Source organism: Capra hircus, chromosome 2 (genome assembly GCF_001704415.2).
Source record: "Capra hircus breed San Clemente chromosome 2, ASM170441v1, whole genome shotgun sequence".
Classification (NCBI taxonomy): domain Eukaryota; kingdom Metazoa; phylum Chordata; class Mammalia; order Artiodactyla; family Bovidae; genus Capra; species Capra hircus.
In genome coordinates, this window is record NC_030809.1 from 6,429,795 (window position 1) to 6,451,628 (window position 21,834).

A 21,834-nucleotide genomic window follows, 5' to 3' on the forward strand; every position below is an offset into this window, starting at 1 on the left:
AGTTGGGACTATGAGAAAGCTGAGGGCCAAAGAATCGATGCTTTTGAACTGTGGTGTTGGAGAAGACTCTTGAGAGTCCCTTGGACTGCAAGGAGATCCAACCAGTCCATCCTCAAGGAAATCAGTCCTGAATATTCATTGGAAGGACTGATACTGAAGCTGACATTCCAATACTCTGGCCACCTGATGCGAAAAACTGACTCACTGGAAAAGACCCTGATGCTAGAAAAGATTGAAAGCAGGAGAAGGGGACGACAAAGGATGAGATGGTTGGATGGCATCACCAACTCAATGGACGTGAGTTTGAATAAGCTTCAGGAGCTGGTGATGGACAGGGAAGCCTGGTGTGCTGCAGGCCATGGGATCGCAAAGAGTCAGACACAACTGAGTGACTGAACTGAAATGAAATGAACTGAAATGAATGAAGCAGTGGGCTTCCCTTGAAACTCAGACAGTAAAGAATCTGCCTGCAACGCAGGAGACCTGGGTTCTATCCCTGGGTCGGGAAGATCCCCTGGAGAAGGGAACGGTTACTCACTCCAGTATTCTTGCCTGGCGAATTCTACGGACAGAGGAGCCTGTCAGGCTATAGACCACGGGATCACAAAGAGCTGGATATGGCTGAGCGACTAATACTAACACTAATGAAGTAATACCAGCAATCCAAAAGATGCCAAATTGTTGGAGATTAAGCTCTGGTGTTAAGTTCTATAGGAGCTGTGGTATCTTAATCCTTTTCAAAATATTCAGGTTCACTTTCACTGCTATCTGGTAAAATCTGAGGTGGTCTTCTGAATCTCTAGCAAGATTCTTACACAACAGCTCTTCTAATTTTGTTACTTCCTTAAAATCTCCAATGCTCGTTCATGAAATCTCATTCTAAGAGGGTCACCTGAAAAGTCACTAGTTTTCCTAACATTCTTTCCTCTTGGCCTTAAAAACTTTTCTCAACATCTCTTTTCACTTCCTTCCTTTATACCTCAGAGAAAAAAATGTACCTCTTTTCCAAAAACAGCAGCTCCTTAACCCTAATAAATAAGCCCATTTCTTACTACCTTCTTCTGGAAATAATTTTAAACCTTTATTTCTTCAACTGTCCTATCTTGTTCAGTACATTCTTTCCTCCCCACAGTTCTTCCATCTTCAAACATGCCAGATCTCCCATAACAAAATACAAAAACCCCCTTTTTAGCCTGTTATTGTTCCTTTCATTTTTAAATGCTTTACACACATGGCCCTTACCTGTTTGCTTTCACTCATGTAGTTATTCAACACATCTACTGTATGCTTAATACTGGGCAGCTAAGAAAAGCATAAACAGATCGGCAATCATCTCAGTGACATCCCTACAGAACCACCTTTCTAACGAAAGCTCACTCTGAAAAGCACTTGCATCTATGCTTTTTTAAATTGTTCTATCATGTATTCATCATCAAGTTCCATTTCTATTTCTTTCTTACATTTTTTTGGTATCATTTTCTTTCCATTTTTTTTTTAATTGGAGGATAAATGCTTTACAACGTTGTGTTGATTTCTGCTATGGAACAATGTGAATCAGCTGTAAGTACACATATACACCCTCTCTCTTGGAGCTTCCCTCCCATATGCTTCTAAACTCTCTAAAAACTGGCTTCTGCTGCTGCTGCTGCTAAGTCGCTTCAGTCGTGTCCGACTGTGTGTGACCCCATAGACGGCAGCCCACCAGGCTCCGCTGTCCCTGGGATTCTCCAGGCAGGAACACTGGGAGTGGGTTGCCATTTCCTTCTCCAATGCATAAAAGTGAAAAGTGAAAGTGAAGTCACTGAGTCATGTCCAACTCTCAGCAACGCCATGGACTGCAGCCCACCAGGCTCCTCCGTCCATGGGATTTTCCAGGCAAGAGTACTGGAGCGGGGTGCCATTGCCTTCTCCAAAAACTGACTTCTTCCAACACTAAATTGTACACCTAAATGTCACTAATAGACTTTTAAGGACCAAATTTAAGTCTTTCCTTCCTCAATCTCATCATCCTTGCCTTCTCAACAAGTATTAACACTAGTGATGCTACCTTCTGAAAATTCTCTTCCCATAAGTTTTCAGTTCAGTCTCTCAGTTGTGTCCGACTCTTTGCAACCCCACGGACCACAGCACGCCTGGCCTCCCTGTTCATCACCAACTCCTGGAGTTTACCCAAACTCATGTCCATGATGCCATCCAATCATCTCATCCTCTGTCATCCCCTTCTCCTCCTGCCTTCAATCTTTCCCAGCATCAGGGTCTTTTCCAATGACTCAGTTCTTCGCATCAGGTGGCCAAAGTATTGGAATTTCAGCTTCAACATCAGTCCTTCCAATGAACACTCAGGACTGATCTCCTTTAGGATGGACTGGTTGGATCTCCTTGCAGTCCAAGGGACTCTCAAGAGTCTTCTCCAACACCACAGTTCAAAGCATCAATTCTTCGGCACTCAGCTTTATTTATAGTCCAACTCTCACATCCATACATGACTACTGGAAAAACCTCAGAATACTCCACTAACCTAGTCTTACCTTTAACTACTCCTCTATCCTTTCCATGGTGATTCTTCAATCCATTTAATAATATAAGCTGCATGTTTCCCAAAGTTATGGCCCTATTTCCCATAATTCACTGTACTTCCTTCCCTTGTAAGGATATTAACATCCATATTTACATACAATGCTACAGTCATTTCCCAATACCTCCTATATATCTCAAGACCTAATTCTGTATCTCCAACTACCTATTAAACACTTCCTCTTGGTAGTCCTGATTTTACCTCAAATCATCAGTAACTTTAGCAATGCCAATTTTCATTTTTTTGAGTATAAATATATGTACAGATAAGAATGACTATGTATCAGAATGTTAAACGTGGTTATCGATACATGAAAAAATTCTAATTTTATATTCCTTATTTAAAATAAAGGTACAATGTATATGTAACCAAGTTTCCTTTGTCCAAAAATCAAAATAACTAAAACTGACCCTTGTCAATCAGTTCCTCTAATTTTTTCCCACATTTCTCTTAGGAGAACATAATTTCTGCTAACCACCACCCCACTCCACCCTAGCCCCACCCCCAGCAAATGACTGAGGAAAAATACTCTCATAAACAAAAAACTTCAGATATTTTTAATCCCTCCAATTCCCATCCATATCCAATTAATTTTTTAAATATCAGCTGAGGGCTTCCTTGATGGCCCAGTGGTCACGAGTCTGCTTTGCAGTGCAGGGGTAACGGGTTCTATCCCTGGTCCAGGAGGACCCCACGTGCCACGGAGCACTTAAGCCCATGTACAGCAACTACTGCAGCCAACGGTCCAGAGCCTACGAGCTCCAACGGTCGAAGCCAGTGCACCTAGGAAGAAGCCCTGACAACGAGGGGCCCAAGCACAGCAACTCCAGAGCAGCTGCCACTCTCTGCAACTAGAGGAAGTCCACGCACAGCAACCAAGACCCAGCACAGCCATAAATCCATGAAGAAATAAAATGCCAGCTCGAAGTTGCTCCAGTGCAGGTAACTAGCTCCCTCCCTATTCATAGAACTTGTCCAAACCTTCCATGAGGCGTGGACTCATATGCCATGTATTTTTTTCTACATTCTAGAGATGAGTGAACGCCACAGACAGGTCTAGATGTTCATGAAGCTTACATTCTACTGAGAGAGACAGACAATTTAAAAGACAATACAATTTCAGGAGGAAATCAAAAGATAAAAGCAAAGAAAAGGGATAAATGAAGAAGAGGTTATATTTTAAGTAGGAGGGCCTCCCTGGGAAGACAAATTTGAACTGAGACCTGAGAGAGAAAATACTAAAAGTATGAGGAAAGGGCATTCCACGGGGATAGAACAAGTACAAAAAGATATCGAGTACAACTGATATACCTGAAGAACAGCAAACAGGCAGTGACTAAATAAAAGGCCCACACAGGAGACAGTGAGAAAGAGAAAATGAGGACCAGATTAAGTTAAACCACAGTTTAAGAGTTTTATTCCAAACATGTTAGGAAGACGTTAAGAGGACTCTTGAGCAGACAAATAACCAAGTATTACTTATGTCCTAAAAGAAATAAGACTGGCAGCAGGGTAGAAGCAGCAGGGTAAAAGTGGATCGTAAGGAAAAACAGGCTGACCAGTCAGGTTAACAGGGCAAGAGATGATGGTGGCTTGGTGTAGCAGGGTGAAAGCTTAAAGGCAGGGATAATGTGAGGAACAGTGAGTTTTAGGCTATGCTGGATTCAAATCTATATTCCAGTTACTGTGAACAAGTTTCTAAATCAGCAAGTCTCAAGATTCTCATCTGGGAGTAACATCAGCAAGAGCATTCAGCTTCCATGTAAGCAGAGAGCCCACATCTTGTTCCTCATTTTATTCCCAGTATTGAACGCAGTGCCAGGCTCATAACAGCTCCTCATCTTTGAGTAAATACATGTATGAACATCTATCTCATACTTTGACTTATACGCTAGATTCCCTCCCTCCTGTCCTACTCAAGGACTCTTGGTCTGACAATTTTATCATCAATTTCCTTCTTTATACATGGATCATTCCCATCAGCACAAAATATATTACAATCTCTCCCTTAATTTTTGTTTTTTTTAAGTATTTATTCATTTGGCTATGCAGGGTCTTAGTTACAGCAGGCAGACTCTCAGTTGCAGCATGTGGGATTTAACAGTTCCCTGACCAGGGACTGAACCCAAGCCCCCAGCATTGGGAATGCAGAGTCTTAGGCACTGGACCACCTGGGAAGTCCCTTTTCTTTAAAATTTCAATCAAAATAAAAATATATCTTGACTATAAACTTTCTAACTATTGTCCCATTTCTCTGCTACCCTTTGTAGCAAAATTGCTCAGAAGAGCTATAATATTCTTAATGCCTCAAATCTGCTCATCTCCTTAGTCTCTTGAATCTTTTCCAATCTGGCTTTTGTCACCATTCCAGTCAAAGTCACTAACAACATTTATGCTATCACAATCAAATGTCAATTCTTAGTCCTCATCTTACTTGGGAAGTTTGATATAACTGACCTTCCTTCTGTGAATACTTCACTTGACCTCTGGGACACCACACTCCTGTTTTTTCTTATCTCATTGGCTCTCTTTTAAAAATTTATTTATTTGGCTGCATTGAGTCTTTGTTTCGGCACGCGGGCTCCAGAGTGCACAGACTCAGTAGCCCTCCTCAGCATGTGTGGATCTTAGTTCTGAGACTAGGCATCACACCCAATCCCCTGCACTGGAAGCATCTTAACCACTGGAGCATCAGGGAAGCCCCTTCATTGGCTCCTTCTTCTTAGTCTCCTTTGCTAGTTCCTTCTCATCTCCCCATCTCTCTAAATGTTGAGGTGCTGAAGGAATCAGATCTTAAAATTTTTCTCTAGCTATATACACTTGCATGGTGACCACATCCAAACATGGTTTTAAAACACCATCATCTTAGATACTTATGCCTCCCACATTTATGATCACCAGTCAAAATTCTCTTAAGAACTCCAAGCTTACACAAACAACGGCTCACTCAACAGCTCCATTTGGATGACTAAGAGACCTCTAACTCATACATGTCCAAAACTGAACTACCACCTTTCAATCCTGCTAATCCGCTCTTCTTTACAGCCTTCCTCATTTTAGTAAGTGGCAACTACATCCTTCTAACTGCTCAGGTCCTAAGACTTAAAGCCATCCTCTGCTCCTTTCTCTCATGTCTCCATATCCAACTCATCGATAAATCTTGTTAAGATATACACTCAAATTATCCAGAATCTGACCACTTCTCACTAGTTTCAGTTGTATCACCCTATAGCATTCCCAACTCTATATATTAGCACTGATTAACAGGGCACAGCACTTAAAAAAAAAAAAAAAAAGAAACTACTGATAAAAGGCATCCTGAAACAAAAAACACACAGGAGTAGTTTAGTTCAGTCGCTCAGCTGTGTTCGACTCTTTGAGACCCCATGGACTGCAGCATGCCAGGCCTCCCTGTCCATCACCAACTCCTGGAGCTTGCTCAAACTCATGTCTATTGAGTCGGTGATACTGTACAACCATCTCATCCTCTGTCGTCCCCTTCTTTTCCTGCCTTCAATCTTTCCCAGCATCAGGGTCTTTCCCAAGGAGTCAGTTTTTCACGTCAGGCGGCCAAACTATTGGAGCTTTAGCATCTGTCCTTCCAATGAATATTCAGAACTGATTTCCTTGAGGATGGACTGGTTGGATCTCCTCGCAAGAGTCTTCTCCAACACCACAGTTTAAAAGCATCAATTCTTCAACCCTCAGCTTTCTTTATAGTCCAACTCTCACATCCACACATGACTACTGGAAAAATCAAAGCTTTGACTAGACAGACTTTTGTTGGCAAAGTAATGTCTCTGCTTTTTAACATGCTGTCTAGGTTGGTCAGAGCTTTTCTTCCAAGGAGCAAGCGTCTTTTAATTTCATGGCTGCAGTCACCATCTGCACTGATTTTGGAGCCCCTCAAAATAAAGTCTCTCACTGTTTCCACTGTTTCCCCATGTATTTGCCATGAAGTGATGGGACCAGATGCCATGATCTTAGCTTTCTGAATGTTGAGTTTTAAGCCAAGTTTTTCACTCTCCTCTTTCACTTTCCTCAAGAGGGTCTTTAGTTTTTCTTCTCTTTCTGCCATAGAGGTGGTGTCATCCGCATATCTGAGGTCACTGATTTTCTCCTGGCAATCTTGATTCTAGCTTGTGCTTCATCCAGTCCAGCATTTCTCATGATGTACTCTGCATGTAAGTTAAATAAGCAGGGTGACAATATACAGCCTTGATGTACTCCTTTCCCGATTTGGAACCAGTCTGTTGTTTGATGTCCAGTTCTAACTGTTGCTTCTTGACATGCATACAGATTTCTCAGGAGGCAGGTCAGGTGGTCTGGTATTCCCACCTCTTTAAGAATTTTAAACAGTTTGTTGTGAACACGAGAGTAATTGGTATTAATTTTGAAATATATTTTTTAGTGTTGCTAGGCTCTGGCCACACCTAAGTCTAGCCTGGTTAGAAAATCTTTATATTTGAGAATATTTGTTATTTGAATATTTTAAAACTGTCCTGGGAAGTAAATTCTGCTTTATATTGTTTCTATTGTAATGCAGTGATGATTCATAATTACACCATTCAGCTTCCGTATTCTCTCCCTACCCATTGCAAATGCATGCAAAAGCAAAGACAGCACACACAATGGCACTGTGGGAACACCCACGAGGGTCTTCGCTGGTGGCTGAGAATCCGCCTTCCAATGCAGGGGACATGGGTTTGATCCCTGGTCAGGGAACTAAGCTCCCCAAGATCACATGCAGCAACTACTGAGTCAGCTCTCTGGAGGGAGCCTGTGCACAACTGGAGAAAAGCCTACACACTACAAGGAAGATCCTGCGTGCTGCAACTAAGACTCGGTGCAGACAAAAATAAACAAACAAATATTTTTAAAAATATACAGTTGAACACAGATAAATGAAGAATCTAAGTGTCAGATTATTATACTACTTTCTTAACACGTGTATATATTTTCAGAACCATTCAGGTTTACTTCATTAAGCATACCTGACAAGATCTTGTATTTTCAGGAAAAGCAATTGATTGATTAGAAAGAATTCCTAACAGTAAGTTCCTTGTACTCTACATGATCATATGAATGTTAGAAGTGCACCTGACATTACAGCTTTTCCGTAAGAATACTGTTCTATTTAATATCAAGGAATTTCCTGGCAGTCCAGTGGTTAGCATTCTGAGCTTCCACTGCAAGGGGTAAGGGTTTGTTCCTTGATCAGGGAACTAAGATCCCGTATGTCGCACATGGCATGGCCAAAAATAAACATATCAACAAAAATAAAAGAAACATCAACAAACCTATGCCCAATGTTGTATTCACTGGGGTCCATGAAGAAACAGGCCAAAAACACTGATTTGCTTGAGAAACAGAAGATGGTCTCATTTCAAGATCAGTTTAACTTAGGACTTTAAAAGAACTTTAAAAGGCTGAAATAGATAGTATTCAAAAACTAACTAAATATCCCCCTTTAAAGTTTTTTAAGCTCAGTTTTTAATGAACTGAAACGTATTATGAATGTTTTTCTTTCACTACCGTGTTGATCCCTGAGCCATTCTGGCTCCATATGAGCTGTCCAGAGTAAACACTCAGTCATGAGCAGGTTAACCCTCCCCACCAGAACCAACAGAATCCAGTGAATACCCTAACAGCTGTTCTTCCTCTACTCATTAGACTTTTTAAGGTTTTGAACAAGATTTTGGCTGCTGTTTACCCACTGATTTCTTCAACAGTAACAGAGGAAGCCCCAAAGACTCTGGAAGGAATCGACAGAAGTAACCAGGCAGATCAACACTGTCTTCCGATTATCTACAACGGCCATTCCAATATCCAGCTTCTATTTGCCATTTTTGCAAACAAAGCAGCTTTCCTTTATATTTAATGCAAATCAAATGTTACAAAGTCATATACTTATAGGTCTGTTAAACACCGTTTCTTTTTAACACTTCAACTAGCTAACAAAGAGTTAAGTCCACCATACAGAGTTTATTATCAATATATAGAGATGATCTGCATGGAGATTACATTTATGTCAATGAAACAGAGTTTTACAAAACCAGCTGAAGAACAGAAAGGTACCGTGACACACAGTAACTACACTTATGGAGATCACTTTGAAACTAGAGAAGTATTAAATCACTATGCCGTGTACCTGGAACTAACACAGTGTTGAAGGTCAACTGAACTACAAAAACAAAGAGAGAAACAAACTCACACAAAAAGAGATCAATTTGTGTTTACCGGAGGTGGGGTTGGGAGGAGAGGATCTGGATGAAAGTAGTTAAAGAAGAGTACAAACTTCCAGTTATGACTAGGGATGTAAAGTACAACATGATAAATACAATTAACACTGCTGTATGTTATATAGGAAAGTTGCTAACAGTAAATCCTGAGTTCTCATCACAAGGAAAAATCATTATTTTTTTCTATTTCTTTAATTTTATGAGGTGATGGATGCCTACTAAACTTAGTGTGGTCGTCATTTCATGATGTATTTAAGTCAAACCATTACGCTGTACACCTTAAACTTATATAGTGCTGTATGTCAAGTATTTCTCAATAAAACTGGAATAAAAAGGGAAAAAAAGGATACAAAAATACTACAGCCATACTAGGTCTGAGAGCCAAGGCACACTAAAAAAAATACATTTCAAAACTGGTATTAACATTCTTGTTTATTCCTCATCTCAAGGTCAAGGCTAAGCAACAAGGCCCATTAATGAGTATTCACCATAGGGTTAATTCACAGTAGATTTTATCCAAAGATAAAACTTCACTGTCTTCTGGTAACTTACTTTCAATACGATCAGTATCAGGCACTGACCCTAATTTCAACTTCCTCAATCAAGAGATAGTAGTAATTTTTAGTAACTGCAGTGAGCCATAAAAGAACAAAACTCCAAACCTTGGAGCATCAAAAGTGATATCAATTAAAACCAAATACTTTACTAAATCTATCATCAACCCAATATATTAAAAGCCTCCTAATTTTCAAAACTTTAATCTTCAATAAGTATGGGCTAAATCTCATGAAATATGGACCTAAGGGAGGAATCCAAAATTTTACACTGCAATTTTGTTGCAACAAATTGCTTGACAGAGTGCTTTAGGCTGGTGATCTCATATAGGGATTTTTGCTGCAACCATATCTGCTGCACATAATGATAACTAACATACAGAAAAACACATGTTTCTCCTACAGAGGGAGTGCAATATAAAATCTGCAAGGAGATCAAACCAGTCAATCCTAAAGGAAATCAGTCCTGAATATTCACTGGAAGGACGGACGCTGAAGCTGAAACTCCAATACTTCGGCCACCTGATGTGAAGAACTGACTCACTGGAAAAGACCCTGATGCTGGGAAAGACTGAAGGCAGGAAGAGAAGGGGAGGACCAAAGATAAGATGGTTGGATGGCATCACCAACTCAATGGACATGAGTTTGAGGAAAACTCCAGGAGTTGGTGATGGACAGAGAGACCTGGTGTGCTGCAGTTCATGGGGTTGCGAAGAGTCAGACACGACTGAGTGACTGAACTGACTGACTGAGTGTGTGTGTCTGATTCCTCTTCAAAGGCAGGACCATGTTTTGTTGATTATCTAGCAATAAATACCCAGCACTGAGGCAGGGTCTGGCAGAATATAGGTATGCCAAATACATTTTGGTTGAAGTGATGCTTAGAAACATCATACTCAGTTTACACACTGTCAAAATAATAAAATGATGAGATGGCTGGATGGCGTCACTGACTCAATGAACATGAGATTGAGCAAGCTCCTGGAAGTTGGTGATGGACGGGCAAGTCCACGGGGTTGCAAAGAGTCGGATATGACCGAGTGACTGAACTGAATTGAACTGAAACGAATTTTGCATTTAACATAGGATTTGTTTTTAACTGGGTACTCAAAAGAGTTTATTAAATGAAGAACTTCCAGTGAAATCTTAAAGTACTAGCAAATCCCTCCCTATCTACATCAGTTCAGTTCAGTCACTCAGTAGTGTCTGACTCTTTGCAACCCCATGGACTATAGCACACCAGTCCCTTATCTACACAGAGCAAAGATAAAACAAGTCTCCATTAAAGAGCTCATTAATGAACCTACCTAACGGGCTAAAAAAAAATTTTCGATTAATTACAAAATAGATACAACCAATTTTACAGCAGGCTATATTGGGCACTGTGAAGAACAAAACTGTATGACGTAACTTTTATTTCTAGGGATTTTATAATTAGTCAAACAAACAAAACTAAGAAACTGTAATAGTAATTGATAAGGATAGCATACGATGAATGGTATACTATCAATAACTTTTTCAAAATGTATTCCCCTCTTGGAGGTGTTTCAACTTGTCTCAGGAACAAGAAAAAGGCAAAGGAACAATTCCATTTTTCATTCACTTTACATGAGGGCTTAGGTGCAAATTTAAAACCATTAGAAAACAAATACATATAGTCCAGGAGTCCCTATAAGAAAGCTGAGTTATATCTCCATGTTTATTATTCTTCTGGCCACACCATGTGGCATAAAGATCTCAGTTCCCCAACCAGGGATTGAACCCGTGCCCCCTGCAATGGGAGCACAGCCTTAACTTACACTGGAGTACCAGGGAAGTCCCTCCATATTCTTTAAAAATGAAATATAAATGTAGATTTGAAAGGGTTTACAACATAAGTAGAACATTAAAGTGTGGTGTCAGGGAATTAATGAGAGGACAACAGTGAGTATGTTATGTTTCAATGACATTTTCTCCTGTAAGGAATGCAGGCGGCTTAGAGTCCCAATCCCCACTCCATCAATAATTATATAGCAGTAAGTAATTTATGGTAGTTTTCTTGAAATTCAAAAACAAGCATATGTACCTGATTCAGGTATCAAAAAATAAAAAGGCCTAGAGTCCTTTTAATAATGTTAAATATTAAGAAACAAAATAACTATAATAATTAACTATAATAATGCATAAAAGCAGCTCAGGGAACCACCACCAATAAATGTACATTTACATACAGAGAACAAAATTAAAATTAGCTCTGATATAGATCTAAAAAGTAACATTAAATGGTGATGTCTTTATTTACATACTCACAAATTAGAAATTTGTGCTTTGGGCTACCTCAAAAGTTAAATTTCAGCACTCAGAAGGGTGTCATTGATAATGTTTGAGTAAAGTTTTAGAATTTCTTAAAATTCTAATAAGTAGGAGATACATAAGACGACCACCTAAATATTTTAACTGACACCATCACTTAAGGATCTACCCCTTTCACTTTAAGGAAAATCCTGTAAGATTATCATTTAATCTAATTTTAAGTTATGAAGTCATGATTACAGTATTCAAAGAAAAAAAAAAACCATAACCACCAATTATCTGTCCTACGATACTCCCGGCATCATGCTAGGCACTAAAAAGACAATGGAGACATCAAATCAGAAAAGGGACCTGCAGCGACAGAACTTATCTTTTGGCGTTCAGTGTTCTCCATTTAAAGGATCAGAACAGTCTAACATAAAGGCATATGAAGAAACCCTCATCAACACACAGATGGAGAAGGGACTCTCTCTTCTTTCAAGTATAGACCAACATGCTCAACCTTTTATTTGATTCTACATCCTTCCCTTGTGCAACCCATTCCCTTCAATAAATCTCTCTGTAAACACTGAGTATCTTCTATGTGATGGAGGAGAGGGTCAAGGAGAGATGACAAGAACCATTTTGACATAAAAGAAAAACAGAATAAAGCAATTGCTTCTCCTTAATAACCTCATCCCAAGGACCTAAAATGGTGTGTTGCTAGCTGCATAGTCCTAGGTACCAGTTCCAAGAACTCTATACATGTGTTTACAAAGTGTTCAGGTATCTACCATTCACAGGATTATCCCTACTTACAATGGCAGCAAAATACAGATGGATAGCAAAACAAAAGCTATGGCTACTCTTCGAAAAAAATGGAAGTTATTTTTCCCATCATACAATAGATAGAAGTATTTACAAACGGGAAAGATTTCAGCAAATGGCTGAAGAACACTTACTTCTGTTCCAATTCCAGGCTGCACACCAGAGTACACACTGTCTGGGGGAGGACCGCCATACTTCCTCTGTCCTGTGGTTACATCCAAGGTATAACCGGTCCTTTCAAGCAAGGCCTAAAGATAAACAAACATAACTGTTAATACCTGAATGTTAAATATCATATAAATACACACACAAATAAAAATATAAATCTTTACCAAAAGGTACCCTAACATTCTAGGTATTTTAGTCGAGGGAGAAAAAAAGAAAAAAAAAAAAAATCACAGAGTTCACACTAGTTCTTCTCACATGCATAGACTTTTACTTCTCCTTTCCAGACATTTAATGGAAAGAGTTGTGGGCAAATTAAGCCTCTGAGCACACGTCATCTATTTTTAATGAGAAAAGAAAAAAGGGGAAAGGATTACTAACACTTCGACGTAAGCTGACCCCAAGCTATCTGTTCATACTTTACATACCATAGTATGCCTCCTTTTATATCCCCTCTACATCAGATTTTTTCCTTATTTGTTCCCTTTACATACCATACTTATATCCACAAGTGACTCTTTTCAAATAAAACGTTCTCTATCCTTAAAAACAAAAAGAAATCAGACGTCCTAGCTCTTTTAGGCAGCTACTCTCATTTACTGCTTCTCACATCATCCTACTCTGACTTTCTATAGTACTCAAATAATTTAAACTTTATTTTGTTTGACCCTGTTGTTTTGTACTCCTATACCATAAGCTTCATAAGAACCAGACCATTTCTCATATAGCACAGACTCAAAATACTTAGCAATTACCAAATGAATATACTCTCAGGTTTCAAAAAATAAACTTTCCTGATTTCCAACCTTCCTCACAACATTGTATGAGGTGTTAAGAGGAATCATAGAAAAGAAGATACTGTCCTTGCCCTTAAGGGTTTGTGTTCATATGAAAGGCCTACAGAACAAAGACACAATGGAAAAAAAGAAAGGCAATCTATCTAGGAATGGGAGGATTTTAGACTTCAGGTTTTTAAAAATCACAGAATGCTGGAGCAACAAGAAATTTTAGACATCAAATTAAACAGTTTAAAAAACCATCTCTGGATAACCCTGGGATAGCAGTTATCTCAGATCCTCCATTCTTCTACCATTGACACAAAACACGCATATTATCCATTACTTGTACACTATGCAGTATACACATATCCCATATACAATATGCACCTTCTCAAGAGCAGATAGCCAGTTTTAGGGAAATAACACAGACCTATTCTATGAACAGCAGTAAGTTTAAAAAAATAACCACTAATGCAAATAAAGTTCTCTCCTATTATTTAATATACAAGAATGGGAGTGTGCCATTTTCCACATGAGGAAAAAAAGGTACAAAGTAGTAAAAACTGTAAGTTGTATTCCTTGTCTAAAACATGATGGAACTGTACAAACTTCAACATTAACTATTTCAAATGGAAAAGTCTATCACTACAGCAAAACACCAATATCCATTTAACTAAAGTATGAGGTTCACTAGTCTTACTAAAAGCCCTGTATTTTCCTTCCAGTTTATCTAAATAACAACAACAGTAACAATAATGGCTCACAGTTATACTGATCTCCCCACAGTCCAGGCATTATGTACTCTATGTCAGGGCACTGCAACTGCGAGAAGCCCTTGCACCGCAACACAAGACCCCACATCCTGCAAGGAAGATCCCTCGTGCCACCACCAAAACCTGACCCATCCAAAGAAAGAAATATTTCTAGAGCATTTGATATCATGATTAAATTTCATTACAACTACCCAACTCAAGTTTTACCTTGATCTTTGCTTCATCAGGTCCCTTCGTGGACTCTTGCACCTTGCTCCCCTGTTTCTCCCTTTGCCTGTAGGTCTTCATAACTCCACATAAAAATGCACTTTTGTTCTAGAACAGCCAAGTAATTCAATGAAAAATAATTACCAGGAATTGTTGAAGAGTCAAATATACAATTAAATTTAAATTTCAGAAGAACAAAATTTAAACAAAATGTTCACTCATTTCTTAACTCAACAAATACTTGCTGAGTAGTTGCTATGTGCCAGACTGGAACTGACAGCACATAAGACATATAAGGCCTCTGGGGAGCTTACCCTCAGCGATGGCAAAATAGTCTTCCATTTGCTGATATTTAAATGCATCTGGGCTATTTTTGCCAGATGTCCTAAACTATTCCTCCTGTCTACACTATTTCCCGCCAAGAAAACAAAACAGTTTCACATAATCCAAAAATGTCACAAGAAGTGGGAGACTTTTACTTTATACTTGCGTTTCTGAAAACTTTTTGCCATGTAGATTTTTTTAAGCTAATTTTTTTTAAAGAAGCAGAAGTAGTCACAAATAAAAAATACCACTTATCCACAAAAAAAGAGTAATAGTAAAATAATTTCAGATCATTAGTTGTTCAAAGACTTTTCTGGATAATGTCCTTACCTGAACATGTGATAAGTCACTTTCCTTGAACTGCTGTAGTACAGACAGAGCTCCTTCTTCATTAAATTCCCTGAGAGCATCAATTGCTCTTTCATCAAGATCGACATAAGCTACCAATCCTAAAAATTAAATTGAAAACAGGTAACATTATTGCAACAAAGAGGATAGTCTAAACTGAGCTATCAATGTTCATCGAGAATTGCTATATTCAATACTATCACTAACTACATTTTCATTCAACTATACGCATATAGGTCAGCTATACAAATACTACATAGAAAGATCAAGAGTACAAATATGAAAACAAAAGACACAATGTTAATATCTACAAACAAATTTCAATCCCCATATCCCACACAAAAAAAACTCTAATCCCATTTCCCACTCTCCAAAATGTTTAAATCTTGGAAGTTAAATCTGATGTACATACACACTGTACTACAGATTAAGCATTAAAATAGTAAGTTCTGATTACGTTAGCGTGGTTTAAAAAAAAAACAAAACACTGTATTTCCCAAGAATCAACCTTCAGATTATATGGACTGCTGGAGTTGTTGCTAACCACCCAAGAAGTGCGGGAAAAAATGAATTATTTTTGCTAAATAATTCTTCCCACTCTCCAACAAGTGTCAAAGGCTTTCCCTCCTTAGCACCAAAGATAAAATGAAGTTTCATTTGTTTTGAGCATCTACTTTGCTGCAGTCAGAATGTGGAAAGGCATATTTTACATTAAATTTTTCCTATAAATGCAAGTGCAGCTTGATTAATCAATTCTGAAAAGTCATATTTTAAGGCATTTTTTGTTCTTCACAAGTGTCACACTGAGATTTTAAAAGACGCTGTAGCATTAGCAACACTGTCAACAATGACAATTTTTTTTCAAATGGCATTAAAAGGACTTTACTATGGACTTAAAGCAAAGTATATAAAAAATATATGCACTGCATTCTATATATACATATAGTATATTTAACTGCACAAAGAACATCTACTATGTTTAAATATAATTTAAGTCTGTTAAATTTTATATTTCTGAATATATTTCAGAATTGATCCAAAGTAAAATGGAAATATTTGGCAGATTAAAAGCCCCAAGTCCATATGAACTAACATCAAAAGTGACTCCATTTTGGTAAAGCCAAAAAGAACTTTATTCCATAATATCACTTGCAAAGTTACTTAAAAAAAAAAAAAAAAGATGCCATGATGTAAGAGCTCAAAATGAGCATGCCAAAATAACTGGCATTTCCTTACTTGACTATTCCATATCACCACCCAAAGTCACAACTCAGGATACCCATCAATCACATTCTGTCAATCCAACCCTACACCCAAGCCATCAACCTCTTATCAATAACAAAACACTCTACAAGAGAGCATCTCAAAGCAGATCACTGCCAATTCTCTATGGCAGAACATCAAAGAAAGCTTCTGAGCACTGATTTTCAAAGGGACCATCACCCAGGAGTCAGTCTGAGAAGTCATTTTAGTGTCTCAATGAGCTTTAGCTTGAGCTTCTCGGATTTAAAAATAAATAAATAAATAAGGACAAAAAAACACAGTTATTTGTTACTACAGTACTTAAGACACAGTCTGTGAGACAATTCCATTTTCTCTCCCAGAATCTGGACAGGCACACAAAACACAGAGGAAGAACGTTTCCATCTAATGGCCCCAAAGGGGGAGGACATATTTATTTATGAACAATGCTCTCTAATGGTATATATATTTCTCTCCCTCTTTAGAACTTCAAACCACTTACAACCACCATATTAAAACGTTCAAATTTGCTTAAGCACTTAACCATGGGATTCTAGATTTAAAAAAAAACACAGCTGTTACAAACCAAACACTTCCAAATTACTGAGAGTTGTAGACTTCTGTCTGTCACAAACTGGACAGGCCACCAACTCTCAAGGAGTCTGACATTTTATTATCATTTCAGACAATACCATCTAACTAGTCCTCTTATTATGCCACCTAATAAGACCTAAGCTATTTTAACAATCACTTTAAGAAGCTAAAGGTAGAAAAGTAAAAGCAAAATGACAACTGATTTAGATTAAGAAAAAAATGTAAAATTTGATATGCTGAAACACATTTTAATTGATGGTAAATCTAAGACAAATTGATGTACTGTTCTGAAACAACTCAGACTGCATATTCAACACTAAGGCTTCAAAATAATGAAATAAGAATATCAAAGTCAAACCCAATATGCCCTCAATGAAGGGAAAGTAACATTCAGCTCTACATAGATCAGAAACAATAAGTAATATTTAACCTTTAAAAATCTATAAAATTCAAAGTGGTTTGCCCTCACTTTCATAACCAGTCAGAAACAAGAAATGTATATTATACCTGTCTGAAATATTTCATCAAGTCTTTCTGCCACCTTCTGAGGGAGGCCTGCCTCTATCAGTGTCTTGTAGTGTTCTGTGTGATTTACACTGGAAGTATCCATTGGTTCTTCCTCTTCTTTTAACTGTACCGCATTACCATTCACCTGATTAGCCATTTTATTATGCTGCTGGAAAAAATTCAGGAGCTATATTACATTAAGCCAGAAATAACTAGTTTGTAGGACAATGCATGATTTATCTAATTTGTATACATGCTGCTAATAACCTCTATCGAAATATTATTTCTGATGGCTTTTCTGATGTATCTGACCTAAATTTGCGATAATTCTGTAAAACCATGGGAAATGTACATGGAAGTGTTGAATTTTTAAGGAACTTCATGTACACCAGGTTAGATAAAAGCTTGAATTTATTTAAGGCAGAATCACTAATTAACAAAAGCAGCAGTTGTGTCCTGATGAGCTTATCAACAGATCATCACAAAATCCTAAAAAGCCCCTCAGCTCTCAATTCTTAAACAGTTTTAAAAAGTCTGGTTTAAAAACAGAATGAACACCCACAGACAACTTAAGGTTCAAGGACTTTCAAACTTTACTAGCTCTGCTTCAAAACAACATAGGTGTGAAATAAATGCCCTGTTGTCTCTAGTTCAACATGCTGCTGGTTTGGGTTTTCTCCACCTAACTTAAAAAACACAGCTTGACATTAATTTTTGTTCTAAAATTAATTTGCTATTCCCATTCACAGATTTAAAAGAAAAAATGACCAGGTTTAAAAGCTAAATGATTGTTTTAAGTCCACATAAAATAAAAAGTGAGCTGTAGTTAAGGTTGCTTCTTTTTAAACTTAGGTCAGATGTCTCAGATTTACCTACCCAAATCATTTTGGGTGTTCAACTTTTATGTAATGCTGAAATGGATCAACTCCCTGAAGAGAGATTAAATAATAAAACCATACAAGGCCAGTCTCTATACTAGCTCCACAAAAGATAGGGAATTAAAGTGCATTTGTCTGTGGTGAAATTATAATGTGATGAAGATAATAAGCAGCAGAATAAAGACATTGCAACAAATACTGAAATAAAAGACATGAAGGTGGATTTCAAGGAAAAGCCTACTTTTCCTGATGAAACTGAAGATACCTAGACAGCTATAAAGAAAATACAAGTTTCCTAAAAAGCACTAAAATCCATACATAAGATAACCACACTTCCAGACTGCTTATCAAAACCCTGTGCAAATGCACCAGGTGCAGTTTTTCTGACTTAAAACAACTTCAAAGTCCACTGATATTTAGTTGAAGTTAATGAAAAAGGAAGACTGAGAAGGAGGTAACAGAAAGCAGGAAGAGAGGAAAATGCACAAACTGTTACTCTGAAAATGAGATAAACAGTATTATAACTTCTTATGATTACAAAACATTAAGACTTAGTAACCCACTAATGTCTATATAGAGGCAGACTCCGTGGTTAATCTCTGGGTGGATAAATGTTTCTCAAGGCAAAACTCAAATTCTGATGAACTGGCAAAAACAAAAACATTCAAAACTGGCACTTTTGATAAAGAAACTACTTATAGTGTAAGATGAATAGTTTACTGATTAGTACAACCTACTTCTATAAAGAAGCCTTCAAGTCCAAAATATTTTTGGGAACGTATAGTTGTTTTCCATGCTCACCCACCCTCAAATACGACCATAAGATAGATCATTAGAACTCAAAAGTTCTCAGTATCACAAGACCCTTGCGGTATTGCACCTGGGAATACTATCAATCACGGAAAGAAAGCAAATTTTTAACAGAAAAGTTCAATGAAAATCTGTTAAGGTGGTATTTTTAAAGTATGTGTAAAGCAAAAAGACAAGTTGTGTATTAAGCACAAGACAGAAATATTTATGACTACCATTCATTGCAAAGGCTCTCTACAAGTTGATTTTGAAATTGGTTGCAATTTTCAAAAAATGTCTGTAAACTTTAACAAAAAAGTACAACTATTAAGAGAGTCCAGAAAATAAAACCTTCCAGAAAGGAAAAACCTCTCTTCAAACCAAATAGAATGTGCTCATATTAAAAAAAGACTTTCATGTCATACGACCATTTAAAACTCTTGTGTCAATTCAATGCCACACAGCCAAACCATATTTCTGGATGCAGCAAATATATTAATGTGATTGATGTTATTTGATCTAAACTTTTTTTTGCAAAAAGGAGAAATTTAAAATCAAGGTTGCTGGGAAATTTGGGAAATCTGGCACTAGCCCCTTCCTTTTCTTTTTTTCTGAACATCTCGTGAAAATTATTCTCATTTTAAGAGACCGGCTTTTAAGGATCCAATGAAATGAAAACTAACGGTTCTCTCATGGCTTAGGAGTGTCAAGCCCTTATCCTACGACTGACTCATGAGACATAAATTTAGACTCCGGAGGACAGCAAAAAATCTGAAACAGGTAGTGTGGAAGGGGCTGAACCCTTCAAGATCCCCGTGGCTTCTTCGAGTCTTAAAATTTTGGCAATACGGTTTCTATCGCAGAAGAAAAAGAGAATCGCCTTTCCAAGAGTGCGCCTATAGCATTTAGACTTCGGTATCTCAGGCGCCGCTCGAAGCCTAAGTTTCATGGCCTCTAGTAGTCATTTTTTCCTTCAAATCTCGACTTGCAGCATGCAGAACTGGGGGAGGGGGGCGGCTGGGGAGGGGAAACGGAGGCCTTTTCCTACACACACTGGCCTCTCGGTCTCTGCTTCACACAAAAGTTTTCTCCCGGCTCGGCTCACCCGGGTTGGCATCCCGCCCTCGGCCCACCCCGGCCCATGCCGGTCCTGACCATCAACAAACCCCACGGGCGGCTAGGCCGGCTGAGACGGGGAGCAAGGCGGGGCTCCGGCAGGGAGAGGCGACGGGGTCTATCTAAAGCGGGGACTGAAAGCGGCCGACTCGGCCGCGTGGAGCGGCGGGCGGAGGCGGGAAAAGCGCGGCGGACCCGGCAGGCCGCGCGGAGGGCGCCCGGCGGGCCGGACCGCGGGCCTGGGCTTGGAGGGGAGGCGGCGGGTGGCGGGGGGAGCGGGGAGGATGAGCGAGGGCGAGGAAGCGCCTCGGCGGCGGCTAGGCCCTCCGCTGAGCCGCCGGACGAGGCCGAAGCCGCCCCCAGCCCATCCCCACCCCCACCCTGGGGGCCTCGGAGCGAAAACGAAACTGGGGAGCAGGCGCCGAGCCCCGGCCTGGCCCGGTAGGGTCGGATCGGGGCTCCCGGCCCCTCCCCCCGCGGGCCGGCGCGAGACTCACCAGGGCAGAGCTGGGGCCGGTGGCCGGGCCCGTGAGAACCAGCGCGAGGCGCTTTGAAAACGACTAGAAATGGCGCGCGCACCACCCCCTCCCCCCCCCGTCACGGACCGAGACGCGATCCCGGCAGCACGCGGGGTTTCCCGGAACTGCTTCCAGGGACTCTGAGCGGCCGGGCAATCACCTCGCGCGGCGGCCTGACGAACAGCCCAGACAACCAATAGCAGAGAGAAGAGGCGCCCCACGCCTGACGGCTCAGAAGCCAATCGCGGAAGCCGTCGGCTGAGCCAATGAGGGAACTCAGCGCCGCCGGCTGGGGCGCCTCCGGGGCGGGGGCAGGAACACAAAGGGGTCTGTGGCGAAGCCGCGAGTGGTAGGCGAGGCTGTGGGGCCGTAGGCCCAGAGTGGCCGAGACCCGCCCCCTCTCCCGTCCCTTCTCGTCTGCCGCCCGCGCGAGGCCGCCCCCGGAACCCCGCCCCCTACGGCTCGCATCGGCTCCATCGGCCGCGGGCCCTCCGGGCCTTCCCGCCCCTTCACCGGCGTGTTAACGCCGGTAACCCGCCTCCCAGGGGCAGCCGCCGCCGCCGCGTTCACCCCGGACACGCCCACCGCCACGCGGCCGGGCCTCTTCTAGGTCGTTTTCTGGGCTCCAGTTAGAGCACGCTGTAGGGGTTTGGCTCGTCTGTTTTGTTGGAGAATTTCTTCGCGGAGAAAAATCATCCCTTGGAGCACTCAGAAAACTCCCTCCTTGGCTCCCTTCCACACATGGTTGGGAGCAGCTCGGGATGTGAGGGAAATCGCTCAAGTGGGCATTTACTCAAGAGTCATGTTAGCTACAAATGACAGAGCTGAGACCTTTCTGCGTGGGGTTTGGAGCTAATTCATATTCACAAAAGAACATTGGGCAGGTGTATGCATCTACGAAGCCAAAGGAACCGTGCAAGGAAAAGAGCTAATTCCCAAAGGAGGCTAAATCCCTTTTTTCTTAAGCATTTCTCACCCTCCACCCCTACTGGTTTGTCCCCTGTTCCTCGCTTTAGTCCGAACCTCACTCATCCCGCGGCCCTTCTTTCCCCATCTCCAATGCCCTGTCCCTCTCCAGGCGAGAAGGAAGCCAAGCAGTGGCCTGAAAGATTTCCAGATACACT

The 21,834-nt window shown here is 40.2% G+C and overlaps 1 protein-coding gene across 6 annotated transcripts in view; it reads right to left on the reverse strand.

Annotated features, from left to right (window-relative positions):
- HNRNPR (heterogeneous nuclear ribonucleoprotein R) overlaps positions 1-20,822 on the reverse strand; it is a 33,281-nt gene extending 12,459 nt beyond the window's left edge. For 2 of the 6 annotated variants that reach the window (XM_018055535.1, XM_018055525.1), the window contains exons 1-5: positions 20,690-20,822; positions 17,410-17,578; positions 15,049-15,167; positions 14,395-14,502; positions 12,605-12,718 (exon numbers count right to left, since the gene is read on the reverse strand). In XM_018055535.1, coding sequence (XP_017911024.1) covers positions 12,605-12,718; positions 14,395-14,502; positions 15,049-15,167; positions 17,410-17,566 — 498 coding nt within the window. In that variant the 5' untranslated portion in view covers positions 17,567-17,578; positions 20,690-20,822. The remainder of the gene's footprint in view (positions 1-12,604; positions 12,719-14,394; positions 14,503-15,048; positions 15,168-17,409; positions 17,579-20,689) is intronic. The other 4 variants (XM_018055536.1, XM_018055532.1, XM_018055541.1 and 1 more) reach the window with 4 other exon arrangements.